The sequence below is a fragment of the Notothenia rossii genome, assembly GCF_949606895.1.
Source record: "Notothenia rossii genome assembly, chromosome: 5".
In the NCBI taxonomy this organism is placed as follows: domain Eukaryota; kingdom Metazoa; phylum Chordata; class Actinopteri; order Perciformes; family Nototheniidae; genus Notothenia; species Notothenia rossii.
This window is the reverse complement of record NC_136903.1, coordinates 40,760,120-40,782,539: the sequence shown is the minus strand read 5'-3', so window position 1 is coordinate 40,782,539 and position 22,420 is coordinate 40,760,120. Positions and strand designations below refer to the sequence as shown.

Genomic DNA, 22,420 nt, shown 5'->3' with positions numbered 1-22,420 from the left:
ATGAGCTGCTTCATTTACATTAACCCAATAAAAAGATAGAAGCACGACGGAAATGTGATGTTTGTGGTGACGGAGGTGGTCCAATCACAAAGGATCAGAGGACCGTTGACCAATCCTCTGGATTTAGTGTTCAAAGAGATCAGGCAGGGAGAGAGGCTTGAACTTGTGCGCGTGCACAAGCGCATGTGCTTGAGTGTGCGACTGTGCGTGTTTGTTTGTAGGAGTGACTGCTTGTATAAAACCTCTCCAGAGAGTGCACAGAGAGCAGAGAGTGTTCGTGAGGTTCCGCTTTACTTCCCTCAAGAACCTGTAACCTCTGCGGACATGATGTTCCCCTGCAGCGCGCTGCCGCCTCCTCTCTACCCGGCCTTCCTGCGTCCTCCTGTGGCTCTCTCCTCGCCCCTGAACCGGTCCCTGCACTCAGGCTTACTGGTGGAAGATCTCCTCAGATGGAGCCAGCCTGTCAGCTACATACATCGGACTTTTTCTTCCAGAAGTCCCGGGGACATTCTCCAGCTGAGCGCGGGGCAGTGCGGCCCCCCCCGGCTACGGGGGCCCGGCACAGAGCGCTGTGTGCCGCCGGCCGGCTCCCCGCAGCCCGGTGGCCCGGAGCCCGGGTACCTGAAGTTCGGCGTCAGCGCAATACTGGCCCCGTCCACACGGAGTGGTGAGTAGAGCAATTATTGGATGATGATCATTGCTATGATATGATTGTTTTTTAAACATCGCAAAATTAAAGGCTATAATTATTATTTTAATTTGTATAATAATAATAATAATAATAATGTTATTATTATTTATTTTGTATTCAACTAGCCATGCAATTTCAACTCCAATGTAATTTTTCACACAAAAGCCACCAGAATTGATGCTATAGCCTACTCTACTGTTGACAGAATAATATGATAGATAAAGATAAATGTTGAAAAGAATAGAAAAGTAGAAGAGTAGAATAGAGCACAGGAAGTATAGTAATGTATTGACTGCAATTGTTGAGTCTTAAAAACTGTAGCCCATAAAATGGGCCAATTCATGAAAACTGCTGAGGTGCATCAGACACAACTTTACATTTGATTTGTATTTGTTCAATGAAGGAGTTAGCCCTATAGGCCAGGTTGCTACTATATGTGTTGTTAAAATGTTAAGCTATAAATCCTAAAGTATTAGTAAACGTGTCGTTCTCTGGTGTCTGAACTTTCTCCTGACTCAGCATCTTGTTTGTTTCCTGCTCCTCAGTCCAGAGCGTTCAGAAGTCCTTCCCTTTGCCTTTCTTTGATGGAAGCCTTCACCCCTTCATCCGAGCGTCCTACTTCACAGGTTGGTGAGCTTCACTACTCCAAGGCAGACTTTGACCTGTCTTCAGGGGAAATCTGATCACACAGACACATATTTTCTCCCCTGCCACAAATCAGGCCACTGTTTCAGTCTACCACATCAACACCAAATAGGCTACTCATATCCCTTACTTTTGTAATTACCATTATCTACTGGTTATACGTTCTTTTAAAGAAAGGCAATTTGATCCATGGGAAATCAATTTTCCTTTTATTTTTGCGAAGAACCAAACGGCCAAGAGACTTCCGAAGAGAAAACATGCTGATCCGTTCTCTTTTATTTGTAATAATGAAATGCTATTGGACTCAATACTATACGTTTTGATTATAAATGTGATATGAAATAATTATTTTAAATGACTATCTCATAGAGTAACAGTATCGCAGTACATCTACAGTGTTGATTATTACAAGTGAGTCAACATCACTTAAAGTCCCACATGTTCTTTGTTTGGGCACATTTAAATGTATATATACATATAATATTTGTAATATTTGTTTTAAATTATTAGCATATATAGTATATTACATTACATTGCATTGCATTTAGCTGACGCTTTTATCCAAAGCGACTTACAATACAATAAGTGTATATATACGTTTAAAATCCAAATATTGATATAAAGGTGAATAAGTCACAGTTTAGCCATTTACTAAATAATATGATTCACTATTTAATATGATTGAGTGTGTACTATTAATTTTCCTGGAAGATTTTAATCTGACTACAGCTATGAACAAACGTAACATTAAAAAACACGGATCTCAAACAGCAAACGGATGAGAGTGTGTTTCTGAGTGTGTTGAGTGTGTTTCTGAGAGTGTGTTTCTCAGAATGTGTTGAGTGTGTTTCTGAGAGTGTGTTTCTGAGAGTGTGTTTCTGAGTGTGTGAACGCTGAGGGCTCAGAGGCCTGGACCTGTCAGCCTTTTAGCATGGGAATACCCCGGACAGCCTGGAATCAGATCCGCCAATTTGAGGGACTATTTAGGCGACGCAGTGACTGCTGACATTAGCACCAGTTCTCCTAATCTACAAATTAGTCCAGTTTGTCACGCTCTAAATATATTAGTGCCGTTTGTCATGCTCTAAATGTGAGGCGGGTATCTTCCCAACCCAGGACCTCAGAGCTCTTCACGCGCCGTCGTTTTCCCACCAAGCCCCTCCGCATCCCTACAAAGATCCCAGCACCGTGACCAAAGGAGCCACAACCAAACACACACACACAGACACACACACACACACGCAAGCATAGGCACGCACACACGCAAGTACTAACACACACACACACTAGCACCTTACATTATTTTATTTTTTGACTTAGCTATGTTGCTAACACATTTCTGTCAAATTGAAATTTCAGTCCCTGGATTTAATTCGTTTGATTTGACATTTGCCAGCATATTGAACAATTAGAGTAGAATATGTTGAAGGAGCTGTGTACAGCAGTGTGAAGCTGAGCTGTCCTGAGCGCTTTTTAATGGGCCTGTAATATAGTGGCCTGTCGACTGCCTTTTCCTCTCAATTCATTACAACACAATCCCCTTTCTCTGTGCATTTGCAGCCCATCCAGCCCGCTTCACGCTTCATCAGACGCAGTGTGTGAGCGGAGCTTTGAGAGCCCGGCTCATTAGCATAGGCTCTGTTTCCACTGCTGGACAAATTGGGCTTTAAACAGCAGATTTCAGGCAGAACGCCGTATTGTGGGCAGCATCAGGGAGCTTGTGCGCTGATGATGGAACAAGCATGGTGACTCTTTTCTGAGAACACAGGAATGTGGAATATAATGACAAAACAATCCAAGTTTAGCAAAACTGCCGGTAAATCAGCAGAAAAAATTGTAATCATGAGGACCATTCCAATATGAATCCAAAACAAGAGCGTCATATACGGCTGAAAAAAAAAATGATTCGATGTTTTGATTGATTCCTCTCATTTATAAAATGTTTGACTTACAGGAAATTTAAAAGAAGCCTGGGATAAAAAAAAAAGATACATTTATTCCCCTCACAATGTAGAACACAATGAGAAAATAATCGGAATCCTCAAGATGAAACAAAAACCTCTCTTTATGGAGCTATTTCAGGGTCATACATTTTGATCATTCAAAAAAAAAAAAACTATGTGCAATTTTTGCAGTATGTGCAATATATGCCGTTAAAAACTGTGCAATATATACCTGGCTGCTAAATCTGCAGAACTGTCACAGGGTGTGTATTATGTAAAATGTGTAACTTTAAAAATATATATTTTTTTTTAGTGGGAATGTTGTTAACAGCATTCCAACTAACTGTTCTTCTACGCACGAAAAGTTTATTATTCCACCGACTTATTTTGCCGCGCTTCTTCTCCCGCATTGAACATCGCAGAAACTCCGTTCAAACATCAAAACGTTCAGCTCGGTCGGGAATCGATGGCTATTACTTTTCTCATTCATAACTTTCATAATTCCAGAGATACATCCCATAATTCATCACAGAGTGCGTGATGTCAGAGTTAGAGTGGAGGACAGTTTGAGATTTGCCTTCATATATTTTATTAAAACTGCCATAATTCCCAAACCCTACATTCCTGAGACATAATTTTTCATGACAAACGTAGGAAAACATCCCGTAGGTTGAAAAATGACAAATAATTAAGCAAAAAATAATTAAACAAAATGCTTTTTGAGGGCATGAAGTGACAAAAACGTTCAGCATTCCTCCATTAAAGCCCATTGTAATTTCAGGCTGATATTTCCTCACGGCAGCAGCCGCACACCTTTAGTTAATCTGCCAAAAAGGCCACATTATTAACCCGAAACTACACAAAAATTACACTTCAGATACTCAACTTCCTTGACATGCCTCACGTTTTCAAATTTCACAGATATTTGTTACGGTTCTTCCACAAAACGCTCACATGTAAACAGTGCTTGAATTGGAATAAAAAAGGTGCCAGTACTCTAAATCAGCAACAAGTATTTGGCACAAAGTCATAGTATATCCTATAATGCTGGTGGGTTTGTCTCTTTACTGTATATTTTAGAAAGGCTCACTGTACTTAAACAAAATGACTCAGGTTGCATCTGAGATTAGAGGGGGTGCAGTGGTAAAGTGCTATTTTTATAAGTGGGGAGTGGACCTGACACCCTCTAGTCTAGGGGGGTCCGGGGCGCATGCTCCCCCGGGAACATTTTTTTTAAAATATTGAAGTTAGATGCATCAATCTGGTGCACTTTGAGAGCAAAATGAAGAGATATATGGATACCTCTCAACATCCATAATGAAACAACTGTAAACAGATTTACTTTTTCTTTATGGATATAAAAGAAAGTAAAGCTTGACTCCTACTGGCTGGTTAAATGACTCCTCGTCCCTTTGGCCACTACCAGTTTTTTGTGCCAATTTGCTGGATTTATTTGTCAATAGCGTTGCTGCACAAAGTGATAGCCCTCTAGTTTAAATCTACTACCCAAAAAGAAACACATGGAGATGGGTTACTGTTTAAAAAAAATTGCAAATCTATTTGGGAACAGTGGGGCCGGGCCTCAAATCCTATAGGGGGGTCCGGGGGCATGCTCCCCCGGTAAGATTTTTTTTTAAATGTTGGACTTAAATGCATCAATCTGGTGCATTTTGAGGGGGAAATAAAGAGACTACACCCATATGAAACAAAAATGTATACATTTAAATAATCATAAAATCATAAGTACATGGCCATAACCACAATATCCAATATGAAAAAACATTGAAACTTGTTTATTTATTTGTTTTTGGTTCATTTATAGTTGTGAGTGTGTCTGGGCTCCTGAATCGGCCTCTCCTGTCTCCCTCCTCTCCCCCCTGCTCCTCTTTGAGGCAACAGCAAAGACTAGTTTTAACTCTCAACAAGTTTATCTTACCTTTTTTCACCTCGTTAACATTTTCTTTGTATTATTCATGCATATTTTACGAATCACTACCCCCTCAAATGGAAATATGTGTTTACATAAATGGTGACCGAACCGTTTGAGACCCACTGAGATAACTTAAACTAAGTTAACTATCTAAAGACTCAGAGAGTAATTTACCTCACCAGAGCTGTAGTTACAGCCTCTCAGTCTGACAGCAAAGGACTCTCCCTCCACCTTGTTGCTGAAACAGCTCCTCATATCCGTTAGCGCAGCTAGCTAGCACCAGATGCTAACAACAATACACGTAACCGGTGCGCGCGCTTTCTCGCTCGCTCGCGCCACACATACACCAACACACACCCTCCCGAGCTTGAATGACACACAGAGATCAATCGAGGGCATTAGTATGATCTGTATGAAAGTGGCAATGTCGGCAGGCCACGTCATGTAGACAGCCAGTCACTCTCTGTGAGGCAGAGTCAGACCCACATTTGCGCTGCGTTGCGTTTACAATATATACATATATTGCCGGCGGCTGGGTAAAAATCAGAAGTGCCGGTACTGCGTACCGGTGAGTACCGGCCCAATTCAAGCACTGCATGTAAGAGGTTCATCTCTCATTCAGAACAATGAAGCCTTTGAAGTCTAGGCACCTCGTTAGCTCAACTATAAACACCTGTGCAATGGAACACGATGATGTCATCACTCCAACTGACATGCTCAGAGCAGCAGACTTCAGATAGCAGTGTGCAAACAGTCCAGCCGTGAAGACATCTACAGGACAGTTTTGAGATTTCTTCAAATGCCGTTGCCATGGCAACACATTGCTCGCCTTGAAACACGGTTTTCTCATAACTTCAGTGAAAATACTCCAAACAGCCCAGAACTTCACAGGTTTGGTAACGATGCAGCCATCAACGCATCTAAGCGTAGTATGGGGTGTCATCAAATGCCGTTGCCATGGCGACGCACCACTCGCCATGAAACACGATGTGGCTGTAAGTCCCATCGACACGGTCCAATCGTCCCCCAATCTTCACTTGTATATCACCGGTCCATGCCTCAACAGCTCTACGCCAAATCTGAGATCTCACCATATGCTGTTTCTATGGAAACACATCCCTCGCCATAAAACATGATGTCGCTATAAGTTCAATGGACACGGTCCAATCGTCCCCCAATCTTCACTTGTATATCACCGGTCCATGCCTCAACAGCTCTACGCCAAATTTGAGATCTCACCATATGCCGTTTCCATGGAAACGCATCCCTCGCCATAAAACATGATGTCGCTATAACTCCTATGCAAATGTTCAAAAAGTGCTCAAACTTCACAAGTGTGCTAATAGTCCAGCCGTGAAGACATCTACGGGACAGTTTTGAGATTTCTTCAAATGCCGTTGCCATGGCAACACAATGCTCGACTTGAAACAAGGTTTTCTCATAACTTCAGTGAAAATACTCCAAACAGCCCAAAACTTCACAGGTTTGGTAACAATGCAGCCATCAACGCATCTAAGCGTATTATGAGGTGTCATCAAATGTCGTTGCCATGGCGACAGATCATTCGCCATCAAGTTAGTTCAGAAGTTTGCGGTTCAAATATTCTGCTGCTATTCCAAGCCTTTTCACTTTCTTTTCTTCTCTCATCACACATTCAAGCCCCCAGTGTTGTATGTATCATTTAAATCTAAATTATTCACTTTTTTTCTTACACATTACATTTCAACAGTTTAGCGTCAGATTTTCAGCATAAAGCATTCCCACTAGCAATTTCTTCAGGAATTGCATTCTCTAGTTTTTTTTTATCTTTAATACTTTTTGTATGCATGCTTTAGGTAACATTAAGCTGTCTTTGGCTCTTGTCTGCTGTAACAATGTAAATGTATCCCCTGTGGGACTAATAAAGGTATTCTGATTCTGATCGCAAAAACCAAGCCAATACTATGCTGCGTTCATGGAGCTACGTGGAAGTGGGGAAGGACAACGCTTGATTGCGGATACGTGATTCCAGATTCTAGCACAGTTTAGTGCTCTTATACCTTGATTGTTGCCAACTACGATCCTCAACAGCTCGCTTAACGGAACTTTGATGCTGGTATCAGTTTTGTTTACCACCAATCACGGGAGTATTGGGTATAGAAAGTGTGTAGTTGTATTTCTTGCGCTACCTAACATCCATGAAGGCATCATGACAGAGGGAGGGCTTTCACTCATGGTGCCAAACGACTCTTTGGTAAACCCCGCCCCCCGAAGCAATATCAGGGTCAAAAGTCTGAAAGCGGAAAAAAAAGATCTGAAAGCGAAAAAAAAGATCTGAAAGTGAAAAACGATCTGAAGGCGAAAAAAAGATTGAAACCTGAAAAACAAAGATTTGAAACTGAAAAAATTATTGTTTTGAATCTGAAAACGTAAAATCTGAAACGGAAAAAAACAAGTATTCTAATATCAAAATATGTATAAAAGTGAAATATGAAAATAAATATTTTATTAAAAAAAATTGCTGAACTGAATCAAAAATAATATTCAACCTGAAAAATTATTTTAAATACTTTTTTTTGTTCTGAATACAACATTGTATTTTTCAAACTTCAGGATGAAGAATTGGACTTTCAAATAAATTATATTTTTTTGAACGATCAAAACTTATGACCCTGAAATAGCTCCATACCTCTTACCTTAAATTATAATGGTCTGAGCATTAAACATTGCAAATATAAATATCTGCGTATTTATTCAAGTGTAAAAGGATTGACTAAATAAGTTTCATTTGTAGCAGCTGACAAGGAAACGACTGCAGGCAAATATAGAGTGTGTAACATTATGACTTTATATTGATATTGTGCACTCACAAAATATGTGTGAAGAGGTAAATGCAGAATTGCATCACTGCTGTTCATCCGTTCAGTAGGTGATGTCACACCAGCGGCGTCTTCCTTTGGGGTGGGGGGGCTTATGTTGATGGATGCTTTTTTGCTTATGAAATGAGTCCTCAGCCATTTTTCAGTCATTAAGTGATTGATAGTGTTTGTGACTCTGGATAGTAAACCTCCTACCTAAAGCTGAAACGCCTTTTTATGGCCTGCTTTTAGAAAATGACTTCAAGTATGTAACGAAGTTTTCCAGGATTCTTGTAAAATAATCTACAACATTTAAATATTCTTGTCCCATGTCTGTATTTGTCATGTAATATACGGGGTATGTTTTGTGGAGGATGTGTCTCTGTATTCTGTTCCTCTACATCAGCCAGTTAAAGCTCTCCTGTCTCCCTCCAGCCTCCTCCTCTGTGGTTCCTGTCCCGGGAACATTTTCGTGGCCCCTGGCCCCCAGAGGGAAGCCCCGGAGGGGCATGCTGCGGCGGGCTGTGTTCTCAGACCTCCAGAGGAAGGCCCTGGAGAGAACGTTCCAGAAGCAGAAATACATCAGCAAAACAGACAGGAAGAAACTGGCCAGTAAGCTGGGACTGAAAGACTCACAGGTACTTACACTTTAATACAGTTTCTCAGTTATAAAATGTTGATTTACAGTTCTTCTTTAGCATGTGATGAAATTCAAGACTTAAATAACAATAACACATGAGACACAAATTGCTTAAAGGTCCCATGTCATGGCCATTTCTTCTGATCATAATTCCATTGTTAAGGTCTACTAGAATATATTTACATTGTTCAATGTTCCAAACTCACATTGGTTTCTCATACAGCATCTCTGTATAGTATGTGTATTCACTCTCTGTCCTACACGGCTTGTTGGAGCTCCTGCCCCCCCCCCCCCTCCCTATCAGCCCACTGTGCCCTGGTAGTTGGTGGTAGTTGGTGGTAGTTGATGGTATGATAATAGTTTGTGGTAGTTGATGGTAATTAGTGGTAGTTGATGGTAGTTGATAATAGTTGATGGTAGTTGATGGTACAGTAGTTGAAAATAATTGGTGGTAGTTGATGGTAGTTGATGGAATTGATAATAATTGGTGGTAGTTGATGGTAGTTGGTGGTAGTTGATAATAGTTGATGGTATGATAATAGTTGGTGGTAGTTGGTTGTAGTTGATGGTAGTTGATAATAATTGATGGTAGTTGGTGGTAGTTGAAGGTAGTTTATAATAGTTGGTGGTAGTTGATGGTAGTTGATGGTAGTTGATGGTAGTTGATGGTAGTTGGTCATAGTTGATGGTAGTTGATGGTAGTTGATAATAGTTGATGGGAGTTGATAATAATTGATGGTAGTTGATGGTAGTTGGTGGTAGTTGAAGGTAGTTGATAATAGTTGGTGGTAGTTGATGGTAGTTGGTCGTAGTTGATGGTAGTTGATAATAGTTGATGATAGTTGATAATAATTGATGCTAGTTGATGGTAGTTGGTGGTAGTTGAAGGTAGTTGATAATAGTTGGTGGTAGTTGATGGTAGTTGATGGTAGTTGGTCGTAGATGGTAGTTGATGGTATTTGATAATGGTTGATGGTAGTTGATAATAATTGGTGGTAGTTGATGGTAGTTGATGGTAGTTGATAATAGTTGATGGTAGTTGATGGTGGTTGATAATAGTTGATGGTAGTTGATAGTAGTTGATCATAGTTGATAATAGTTGGTGGTAGTTGATGGTAGTTGATAGTTGATGGTAGTTGATAATAGTTGATGGTAGTTGGTGGTAGTTGATTGTAATTGATAACAGTTGGTGGTAGTTGATAATAGTTGATAATAGTTGGTGGTAGTTGATGGTAGTTGATAGTTGATGGTAGTTGATAATAGTTGATGGTAGTTGGTTGTAGTTGATGCTAGTTGATAATAGTTGGTGGTAGTTGATGGTAGTTGATAGTGGATAAGCATGTCAATGACAGTGTTTGTGTCTGTGAAGGTGAAGATCTGGTTCCAGAACCGCAGGATGAAATGGAGGAACTCCAAGGAGAGGGAGCTGCTGTCCACTGGCGGCTGCCGCCAGCAGACCCTCCCCACCAAAACCAACCCCCACCCAGACCTGACTGATGTAGGCAGCCCCTCCTGCCACAGGCTGGACAGGACGGCCCCCCTCAGCCACGACTCACACCTTCACCACCACCTCCATCCTCTTCACAGCCCCTCCTCTCCGTCAGAGTCCAGCAAACAGTCGGAGCTCTCCGAGTCGGACAGGGAAGAGGAGATCACAGTTTCATAGAAGATTCATCTGATTCTCTCCATTCTTTTTATACGGACGTCCCCTCAGTGGGATGAAAGGACAGAAACAGAATGTAGGAAAGACAAGATGAATGGAAGTGAAGAATCTGAACTGAACTCTATTTCCTTTGTGACATATGTCTGTACAGTGTTGTTTATATTATTATATTTAGTCTGTATACCTTTATATTAAATAAGATATACTGAGCCATTTTAGATATTTTAGAGGGAAATGTGAAATCAACTTTTAATTAGAAATTGTTCTTTCTATACATATTTGTATTCTTTATATTTTCTCAAATAAATCTAAAAAAAGTCTCATTTTTTCACGATGTTTAGAATAGAATTGGGAGGGATGAAACCCCTCTTTAATGGTCACACATGCAGAGCACACAGCACACACAGTGACATTTGGCCTCTGCATTTAACCCATCCTAATACCAGGAGTCTAGTACTAGGAGCAGTGGGCATCTAGTGTACAGCGCCCGAAGATGTTGATTGTCATACTGAGGAAACAACATCAGAATAAAACATGAGCTGTGACCTTCAACATCATCTGAGCTCTAACTTTAAGATTTAAGATCATACAGTTCAATATACAGTATACACATAGTTCTTCAACTCATATCATTTTATTCATTTGAAAAGTTCTTCTTGATTAAACCCTCGACTTCAGAAAGAGTTATACTTACTATCCGTCAAAGTTTCACTGTCAAAACATGAGTTAAAGCAAGAATTTCTATCAAAAAAAGGTTATGACATATTTAAAAATAGGAAAATTATTCTTTATGGCATGTGTCAATTTAAATTGCAAACCTGTGAGTGGAAGATAGAATACAAGAGATTAGACACAATCCAATTTACACATTAACTGTTGTACGGCAATTTGTTGACAGACCATAACATTGTGATTAAGAATGAAGAGACTATTTAACAGGACTGTATAGCACCAAAAAAAAAGAAAACATCCCTTAAGCAGCAGTTTGTTTCAGACGACCTTCAGTGGTTGATCATCACATTATTGATGCAGAGGTTGAACAAGTCGTGTTTTGGTTTCTGATCTCATCTGAGAAATGTACAAAAGCAACAGAGCTGATCAATAATATTATTTGTGTTAATACACTGCCACATGTGGACATGAGCTCCTCAGCAGGGGAGACCGTCAGCTGTTTCCTCAGCGGGCTGAACAGCTGAGGAAAAGAAGCGCTCCCACTGAAAGTGGGATGTTAGGTTTATATTTGATAGATAACTTATACATACTCCTACAGTCGGTGTTGATATTTAAAGATCTCCTATCATGCTATTTTTAGGCCTTTTTTTTTCAGATATATAAAAAATATATAAAAACATGTCTATGATGTGTTTTGCTCAAAATACCAAACAGATCATGCCTTTTTAGACATCCCTCATATCCCTCTATTTCAGCCCTGAAGAGAATGGCTGATTCTCAGCTGGACCCGCCCCCTTTTGAGCAGCAGGCACACTAAGTTCTGTGACTAGGGCCGTGTCTAATTTCTGAGATTCCCCTCCTCGACTCCTATCCTCGTGTCTTAGTCCCGCCCACAGGAGATGCGAGCGGAGGAGCCGAGGAGGGGAACCGAGGAGAGAGGTGGGGAAGCAGCAGGCGGTTAGAGAAATGAGAACTCCTCTCCTCTGAGCGGTCATTTTAAAGAGACGTCCATTAATGATGACAGGAGGCACAGCAGCCCTCTGTCTGATGGACAGATGTGTTCATGACGACTTATATATTTACTTTTAATTCATTCACAGTGCGGTATAATGAGACAATAACAGGCTACAGATGCAGACACACACACACACACACACACGTTCTCACTCCTCTCCCCTCCCCGTCACTTTATTACGGGTACCCATTGAGAGTCAGTTTTCAACGGTCAGGGTGTCCCATAGACCTTCATAGACCTCCCATAGCGTTGATAATAGACTCCTGGCGGTCGGTTGTTATTGTCAATATTAATATAATAATCTTTTTTTTTTTAATAGTCACACTCGATTTCGCCGATTTTCTTGTTGCCCCAGCTGATCGACACCTCTTTTAGCAGAAACAAAGGCTGCATTAATGTATTAAATCGATGTTAATCCATTTGTGTGGTTGTGGAATTAACGGACGTGCCGTTGTGCGATTGCGTTGCCTGTAATAATTTACAAACTCTTCAACTACAACCCTAATTATATTTAAAAACATTTTAGAAGGCCTCACAAAATACTTTAATGTAAATTAAAATGTATATATGAAGGGATGTGTGTAATGTGGTGATTGACATTATTCACCCGCGGATCTATGGGTTGGGGTATTGTTCCGCACGGACATTTTAGTTAACCGGACTTCCTGTTGATCTGAAATCCGAAAACATAAAAAATTAAAATTAAAAAAAACTTTATTCCGAGTTTGCTTGCTTTTCTCTTTGGAGGTCATCACATAACGGCATTGTAATACACGGTTCGGCTGCATTAAATATTACATATCTGCCGTAGTTCGCCATTTATAGAGCCCTGATGAGAAGACTTCTAGACAAATAGGAAGAACTGCCGCCGAAACTGAATATGTGACGTGGATCATAAATATCAGCAATTAAACAAAATCTTCAATTTCTCTTCACAATATAAGTCTCCTCGCAGGATCAATACTAATTCGGCTGACTTTTGTATTTGATCCAATCTGCATATTGGTATATTTAAACCATAACGGTGCAAAGCTGATAGAAAGGGACACCTGGTGGTTAAGGCACGTTATTGAAATGTATTATTTTTATTATTAGATATTAATAGGAGACACAGACAGACAAACTAATAAGGCTTTATTTAAACATTAAAGAATACTTTAGGTTAAGGTCTTATTTTGAATAAGAAAAAAGCTTTGGGGGTATAAATATTAAGCCTGACAAAGTACTAATATATTGCTTTCCTGCAATGTTACGGGACGGGGGGTCGGGGTGGACCCGTTCAAATCCAGTTTTGGACAGTCTGCCGACTGCCGTGGTTCCATCCCATTTCAAAGTGCTGTTCGACGCTCGGCGGAACCCTCGGCGCACACTAAAACATCCAATCACAGAGCTTGAGGACTATCATGGGGTTTGACAAGCGAAGTGGAGAGAATTCTTACTTCCGGCTGTAAAATTCTCTAAAGCAACTACTATGAGAAAGTAGAAGGTCAATGATAGAAATATAGAATATATAAAATCAAGAAGATACTGTAAGTGATCTCTACAATAAAACAGTTTAGTGCTGGATGTACAAAGATATTAATAGGAGGAAAAGTACTTAACGTCTAATATATTGCTTTCCTGCTATGTTAACTATGCTGAAGCACTTATTTTAACTAATATTATACACATTAATTATACTCTTATGTATGTAGATAGAATAAGAAATGTGCAGAATATGACAGTTTAATGGTGGAGGTATACACACATATTGATAGATGTCTTGTAATGCACTGTTGAGGAACCTGTGACCCAATTGGGTCACAGGTTTTTCATTCATTGCATACACCCTAGTTGTGTATATGATATGTCAATAAACCTTAGAAAATCTTGAAATCTTGAAAGGGATGTGCAAAATAGCCATTATATACAGTTTTTAATTAACTATTAGTAGAGAATAACGAGTAATGAATATACTTTATAGAGATCTGCAGATAAATGTTTAGTCTTCTCAAGCACCAACTATCAAATATCTCTCCTGATTGTTGGCACTTGACAATCACCTTTCCCTGAATTTTACTCAGGTGTAACTAAAGTCTGCTTTAAGGGTTTTTTATATTTCACATCATTAATCAGAATCTGCAAAGTAACTCAAATAAATGTAGTGGAGTAAAATACCAGGTTAACCTCTGAATTGTAGTGGAGTAGAATTACAAAGTAACAATGAGCTGTCATTTTTTTTTTTTCACCCATTTAGTAATTACACGCTTTACATCTGTACACACCAATGTGTTTCCTCTCGCCAAAACCTCCAGGGCTGTAAACAATTTAATACTGTCAACTTCTAATTTTGGGAAAAACGAAAACGTCTTTTAAAACTACAATTCCCAGTAGAGACGTGCCATAGAGAACATGTTGCGAAACACAATAGCCAGCATGTGTAGTTCGTGGGGGGCATTCAAGTCCAGTTTTGAATAGTCTGCCGTGGTTTCGTTCCATTTCAAAGCTTGACGCTCGGCGTATCCTTGGCGCACTGCCACTCCAACATCCAATCCCAGAGTTTGAAGATTAATCACGGGGATTGTCAACGGGACTGTAGTCCCAAACGATAGCTGGGGATTATGGTTAGTGTAGTGTTTTCGGACATCCTAAACAGAATTTTTTTTTCGGATATCATATTGCATAAACCAGCGGTTTTCAAAGTGTGAGGCGCGCCCATACTTGCCAACCTTGAGACCTCAGAAATCGGGAGCGAAATGGGGGGGGGGGGGTGCTAGTGGTTCGCCGGAGCTGTTAGATTAACATTAACATGCTTATATTGTAGTTCTAAGTGCAATGCCTTGCGGCCTGTAGCACCATCCTTGATGGAGCATATGTGTGGGCAGGAAAGGAGTGAGCAGAGAGTAGAGTAGTTGTCGATTTTTGTTCTGTTTTCTGTGACTATCTGCCTCACCCTCTCAGACTTTCAGTTGCGCGCGCTACTAAAGAGACGTGTTTCCATGGAAACCAAACAATGGTGTAGCTGTATTAAAGTCAGAGTGGAAACAGTCCTGAGTAAATCTGATTTAGTCAGAAATCGGGAGAAATGCGGGAGAAATATGACCCCGGGAGGAAACCGGGAGAGGGCAATGAAATCGGGAGACTCCCGCGAAAATCGGGAGGGTTGACAAGTATGGGCGAGCCTCCCCTGGGGGGCGCCAGAGAGGTTTAGGGGAGGCGCAGCGTGAGACAAAAAAAAGAACGAGAAAAAGACGAGTAAAGTGACACTTGCCCACTTGTGGCTGTCTGTGGAGACCGAGTTCCCCCACCTCGCCAAAAAGGCTGTAAAAGTGCTCATTCCCTTCACCTCCACCTACCTGTGTGAGTGCAGGTTTTCCGCATTGACTTTGATCAAAAGCAAGTACCGGTAAAGGCTGCAGCCAGAGTATATCTGCGTTTCTTCCTGTGTGCATCAAAGACGCAGACTCATTGTTCCCACTAAAGTAGGGGTGAGTGTAATAAGGAGGCAAAGTTGACGTTCAGTGTGTTGCCGGGACGCATATAAGGATTTATCCACCATGTTGAAAATGTAAAAAAAAATGTCTTGAAAACATGGCGTGCGGAAATATACGGGTCGTGCTGCAGCTAGATGTGCCTGTCCTCTGTAAGAAGGTGTCGGCGACTGACATGCAAGGAAGAACGGCTGTCCACAGGCTGTTCCAACTTTAACAACTGTATTAACTTCCAGGGTAGTCAATTGAACATGCAATTGTAATTGGGTGTGTGGTATATTTTCATGCACGGACATGCATGTTCCACAACACACAAACTGAACAACACTCAATTTTTCGATCGCTACAAGTGTCCTTGCGATCTTGTTATAATAACAAGTGCACGTTACTGATGCAATATGGTTGAGACCATTCGGGCTTATTCTAGAGGGGTGCAAGGAATAGTCCAAGTAGTGGGGGAGTTTTATACAATATGTTTAAAACATAAAAATAAAAAGGTTTAAAAAAGTTATTGTTTAATGTTTTAAGGAGGTGACGCTACTCAGCCAATCAAATCGGTGCAGTCAACACGATAGATTCAAACACACACACACAGAGACGAGACAAGAGGAATAAGTAATTCCTGACGTCAGGACGGTGGCGCTACGGCTATTGGGCCAACTCCACCAATCAGGAGGAGACAGCCACTTGCTTTGCCGTTCTAAAGCGCTGGAGAAGCTGGAGAAGCTGGAGAAGCTGTAGTACATTTAAAAGGCCAAAATATGGTGCTGTTCTCATTGAATCCAAAATGTCAGGCTCAGTGTTGATTTGAGCGAAATGAGGAATGGCTAAAATGCATGATCTGTTTTTTTTGTTTTGTTTTTTAAAGTATAAATATGCCTTATATAGGTATGGTCCTACACTACATTATTCAAATATAGCATGATAGGTCCACTTTAATGTACAGACTCCTGTGTCCCCCCATATGTATAATGTGTATCAACAGTCTTTCTAGTCAAAAGTTTACTGATATTTCTTCCATGTTCACTCTGGTGTGTTCAGAGTAAAGAGAGAGACGGAGAGAGAGAATGTGAGCATGTCGACCAGACAGGGAGAGTGTGCGCTGGTGACATGGAGGTAAGTCAGAAAGGAGCTATATTGATGGTTAAGACAGAATAATGACAACATAGCAGTTTAATGTTAATGTTAATTTAAGATGAGATCTTCCTCATATGTATTTCAGATAATACCATCAAGCAGGGAGAGTGAGTTTGACAATGAGAGAGAGAGCAGCCAGGCCGGCGAAAATGAAGGTACAGGAAAGGAAGGGGAGGAGCTTGGACTTTGCCCAAATCATCCAAGTGTGAAAGTCATACCTAGTCAAACCCTATCAAATAGAATACTCTACTTTCAGGAGAAGTGGTTTGAAGATCATAACTGGCTCCATTACAGCCCCTCTGTAAAAGGGGTCCTCTGTTTCTATTGTGCTAAATACTTTGCAGCACAAAAGTCTAAGCTTGCGTCAAAAGCAGATTCAGCATTTGTGAAGACTGGTTATAACAATTGGAAGAAGGCACTGGAGAAATGTAGTGTGCATAAACACAGCCAGTGTCACAAATTAGCTGTGATGACTAGGATTCAGGAGCCAGAGCCTGCTAATGTGCAACTTTCACGTGTGCTTGAAAGACGGCAGCAACAAGCAAGAAGAAATCTGATGAAGATTGTTGAGGGTGTGAGGTACTTGGCGCGGCAAGGTCTGGCTTTTCGAGGCGATCAGAAGGAGAGTGGGAATTTAAGCCAGCTTCTAAAGTACAGGGCAACGGGCGATGCAGAACAATTGACTATATCTTCGCTTCTAAAAATGTTTAAATTAATAATCTTTTTTCTCAAAGCAATGATAAACCTGTGAGTTGGATGTAGAAAAAGTCAGAATCAATATAGATGTTTTTAAAGTAAATTCAGTTTGAACATAGTAAAAAAATGTAAATGATAGTGTCCGTGCAAAAAATAAACCATTACTTATTGTGAAAACCACCCTTGAATGATGGGATAGTAGACTAAAAGCTTTAGGAATCCAAACTATAACATATAATAATTACCCTGTATCAAGATTGATGCAAAACAAGTATTTCCAAGGCACACCTTTATATGATCATTATAGTTATACAAAATAAGAGAATAACAGAATAACAGGTATGAAATCATTCCAACTCATACTACAGTTTAAAAAGGGAGTGATTTGTAAAATATGCATAAAGAAAAAGTAAATCTGTTCAGTTCTGTTTCACATGGGTGTTGTTGAGATGTATCCATAGATTTAGTCCCTAATGTTGCTCTCAAAGTGCACCAGATTGATGCTTTTAACTTCAACATTAAAAAAAAAATCTTCCCGGGGGAGCATGCCCCCGGACCCCCCTAGAGGAGGTTAGGTCCCCGGCCCGCCCACATCCACCGTCAAATTGTCCCACCCACATTGAGGATGCTTCTCAGTTTCGTGACTATTGTTGTGTTTTGCCCCCTGGGGCAGGGGCATGGGGTTTAACAGGTTTTAAAGTATCCAATGTGTTAGTGATTTTTTATGTATTTTCCTTTAGAATGGCAGGAAATTAGTATTCAAATTTTTATTGAATTTTTGGTCCCCCCCAATGTTGACTCCATGAATATGGCCCTGCAATAAATGACACAGCAGCTTGTTGGCATGTTAAAACTATTATTTTCTGCCTCGCTCATGAGAGTAACAGCTGGCGAAATTACAGCCTCGTCTACTGATTTTAAATGTGTGCTCTTAAATGATATTTATAAATGACTATTATCATTATTATAAGCAAGGCAATAAATGGCAAAGATATGTAGAAAATAAACGTATTTAAGATATGTTCATCATAAGAAATGTAACGTGGGAGAAAATATGTTTCTAGAAGATATGTAGAAATAAACATATTTGAGATACGTTCATAACAAACGTAACGTGGGAGAAAATACGTTTCTAGCTAAACGTAATTGAGAATACAATTTAGTTCTGTGGGAACGTAATTTTAGGAGACAGGGTTGCCACAATACATTCTGACGAAAAATACCAATTATTATGAACACAAATAAAATAAAAGAAGCCTCCCGTGAGCTACAAGCTATAAAGTAGATTTGAAAAAAGTTTTAAGCTCACTGCAGGACGTTGTAGAAATGCGTGTGTGCACCACGACAAAGGAGCCTCATTCACTTTACATTGGGGTTGTTTGCGCGGTGCAGACACGTAAATGTACACTCTAAAAACGAATTCAGGCGACCTTTCATCTCCACTTAATTAAATGCATGGTTTCAAGATACAAATCTGAGTTAATTGATTTAGATAAACATTTTAAGTTGCAAACATTAATTTATAAGTTGTGTTGACGTAATAATGTTGGTAATTACATCAACTTAATATTGTGTGTAATTTGAACTCTTATTTATGCGTTAATTGACTTAAAACTAAATTCAAGTTGTAGTAAGTAATGCAATCGGCTTGATAACTTAATTTTTCTACACCTTCAGTTAAGGATTTCAAGTCCACTCCTACTTAACATGCCTGGACAAGTTCCGACAGTTAAGACAAATAGAAATATACAAAGAACATTTTAAGGTGAGTGTCCTCTTTTGTCATTCAAATACAGTAGATAGCCTTGTAGTTGCACTGTATAGGCAAATTGCTGTTTGACCAAAATTAGCAGCCTTTGAACTGCAAAGTAGTAGAGGCTAATGTGAGACTAAAATACTTTGGTTACTATTGTGATCTCGCTTTGTATTAAAAATGAATCTCGGTGAAGCAGATCAAGGACATGCTTCTTGAGGTAGGATAGTTATTTAGAGTTGTCATTGAAATGCAAGTTGTTGGCAGTCACCCATTCAGAATATATTAATTTAGGTAATTTCCCTTTTTTTCCTTTTTCAAAAATAGCACAATACAAGTGAATGACGCAGAGAACTAGCCATCCGCTGCCTTGTCGTGTGCCTTGGATACAAGGAGGAGGACCTTTTCAAGGAGTTTAGCGACGGAATTAAAAATCTTGAAATAAAATAAAATCCATGGGCATTGTGTAAAAACACAGGACAAAAGCACTGCTCTCTGTCAGTTACATTTTGAAGCATATTGCACTTTTGACCACACCCCAATCAATAATGCTTAATAAGTGCTTCAAAAGGACATGAATATCGCCATCATCAGTGACCGGTCCACCCCAGGATCTGACCATACGATGGCAACCATCGTGGTCGAGGGAAACAAATGAATGAGCAAGCATTCTGCGTTCAATGTGTTCATACGGTTTAAAATAATGACTGTCGGCAGTGTAAACATCTTTGTCACATCTTTTGTAAAATTGATGTGTGTGATCTGCAGATTGGTGGCCATTGAGAGTTTGTTTCTGTAGTTTTACAAAAACTTTACAGATTTGACATATTTGGCACTGGTTTTAAAGAGCATCTTGCAGGGTTTTTTTTTTCTACATTTATGTTTAAACTTGCTTAAAAATTACAATTAAAAAAGTGAATGTAGGATTTGATATGTTTTATGAGATATAAGTGCAGGAATTCAGAGGGAAAGGAGCAATTTTGAGCTCTGCTCTTAAAAACGGCTTTTTTTTAAGGTCGTACGTCAAACGCGTCATATTACATCACACAGGGGACACATCTCCGCTCTCTGACCGCGGGTATAGTTAGTAGTTGCGTTGAGTTGAGCGGTTGTGTTTTAGTGAGCTGGTATTTTTTGGTAGTTTTACATTGTATTTCACCATTTGTAATCATGGTGCAGTATTGTCTTTGTGCAGGTTTGAGCAAATACCAGCCTGTCAGGACATCGAGTCCACAGTAAAAAGGACCGGAGCTAGCGTTCGTTCCTGGGTGCGTTGTGCATCCACCTCCCTGCAGCACATACTCTCCACAGCTTTATCAGGAAACCGTATTACATCTCTCTCCCCCCCCCTTCGTTGCTCTCTCTCTCTCTCCCCTCCGGTACATGGCACCGTAAGACGTAGTGTGGAGTTGCATTAGGTAACGCTGTGGTGGCTGTACTGCTCCAGCCGTCTCCTTTGTGTTTGTTTGTTTCCCCCTGTCTGTGTTGTTTGTGTGTGCGTGGCTGTCACTCCTGGCTCCCGGCTCAACCTCCACTCACCTACTTCAATCAGCTGTGCACCCTCCCCGACTACACACCTACTTTCCATCAAGCCATTTACAACGGCATATCAACGGAGGCTCCACAACCTTTCTCCGCCAGATCGTCAAGTATCAGCCGTATCTCGCGTCTCTCCTCCGGTACACAGCACCGTAGTGTGGAGTTGCATTAGGTAACGTGAGATACGGCTGATACTTGCGCATTAGTTTTTGTTATGGATCAGTATCAAGAGTCCTGACAGTAACGTTACTATATTATCATTGCTACGTTTGTTATAGCCTGATATGTGATAGCTAACTTCACAATGTTGTGATGTGACGTTAGCTAACATTCTGTAGCTAACACCGGTCACTCACCAAGATAGCTGCCCAGTTCTCCACTCTCCTCACACCACAGCTCAATTTCTCTCCGATGGCCGTTATTTCTTCTAATCCTTGGCTGCTCCTGGCCTCTTGGACGCCTAGCAGGCTCATAATTATAAGGTTGTGGTCCGTCATATGTGTCTTCTGTGTCGAAACTAGCATTGGGATCCATGTTTATTAATACATTACACCGGCCGCTCTCCCCCTTGTTACGTCCATAGGTTACGTCACACGCGGGAGGTCACGTGCCGAGGCTTTTTTATGCGGAAGTGAACATTTCTTACAAAAACGACGCCAGATGTCACTGTAGTGTATATTTCTGTATCTTAAAAAAAAAATCTAGTGTATTCATCATTTTCCTACACATTTATTCACAGGTGTCTTTAACCTGGAAGTTGCTCTTTAAATATGCAAAGGCCCCTAACTTCGTTGTGTTGGCAGCAATTATTTGCTGTGTCCCCATTTCCCATGGTAATATGGCTAATGTGTTTATTTATTATTTGTGGGGCAATTTAAATGTGTTATTTATCTTTTTTCTCAAGATTTAAATGAAGCTCAGCGCAAGTTCTTTCGGGAAGACGGGGTGTGTGTATACATTCACTCCGCAGCTGCTTATAATCAGCTCATCACAGGCGTTCTCTTTAACCTATTACATTTCACCTCATTCTCCAGCAGCCAATCAACGTGCTGCAGCCAAACTATAAAATGGTTCTCCTCTCTCCTGCAGACAGCTGTGATTTCAGGTGTTCATGCAATATGAAATGAAATAGAAGAGAAAATGACACGAGTAAGAGCGCAAGTGGTGGCGAAAGCTCCCGGAGGTGTCAGTTATGTCAATAAATGTTCAAACAAAATGAATTCTCTCCTGATTTAAACATTATGTGTTGAAATAAACAACTGCAGTTCAAAATAAAAAGTGAATTGCCTAATATTTTTCTTGTGGAATCAATTAATTTCTTTCTTTATAGGCAAAGACTTGAAAAAGCTAAGAAAAAAAACGATTGAATACAATATATTTGGAGCAACTTAATTTATAAATTGTTGTCAACTTAAAAACGTGTGTTAACAATGATGGTAATTAAGTACATACAACTTGAAATTACTTTTAAATCATGTGGTAAAACTAGTCGGAACAACTTAATCTTTTGGGTAATCAACTTCAAAACTTGTGTTTATGCTACCAATTATTAAGTAAGTGGTAATTAAAAACACCTCTGATTGTAGAGGAAAAGCCTTCTCCCCTAACTCAAATAATTGTGTTGCTTTAAGACAATTTCATTAGAAGTTGTCTTAACTCAATAAACATCGATGCAAACTGTTGCGTTGACTTTCTTTGTTGAGGCAAGGCATTTATTTTTAGAGTGGAGCAAAGTTTGTGACTCCACCACGCAATGCGGTGTTAAGGAGTCGTGGTGGAGTCACGCATT

The 22,420-nt window shown here is 40.2% G+C and overlaps 1 protein-coding gene across 1 annotated transcript; it reads left to right on the top strand.

Annotated features, from left to right (window-relative positions):
* The first annotated feature begins 257 nt into the window (after positions 1–257).
* Positions 258–10,553, top strand: LOC307041621 (homeobox protein DBX1-A-like). The gene is made up of 4 exons (XM_079685078.1): positions 258–667; positions 1,237–1,317; positions 8,482–8,684; positions 10,056–10,553. Exons 1-4 carry the CDS (start codon positions 325–327, stop codon positions 10,350–10,352), a joined length of 924 nt encoding a protein of 307 aa, XP_079541204.1. The 5' UTR covers positions 258–324; the 3' UTR covers positions 10,353–10,553.
* The last annotated feature ends 11,867 nt before the right edge of the window (positions 10,554–22,420 follow it).

What these genes read in the sequence shown, in the direction of transcription:
- LOC307041621 (XM_079685078.1), top strand. Translation starts at nt 325, where the DNA reads ATGATGTTCCCCTGCAGCGCGCTGCCGCCTCCTCTCTACCCGGCCTTC. An exon ending in CCGAGCGTCCTACTTCACAG is followed by an intron (nt 1,318 to 8,481) that starts GTTGGTGAGCTT and finishes GTCTCCCTCCAG; the next exon opens with CCTCCTCCTCTGTGGTTCCT. An exon ending in TGGGACTGAAAGACTCACAG is followed by an intron (nt 8,685 to 10,055) that starts GTACTTACACTT and finishes GTGTCTGTGAAG; the next exon opens with GTGAAGATCTGGTTCCAGAA.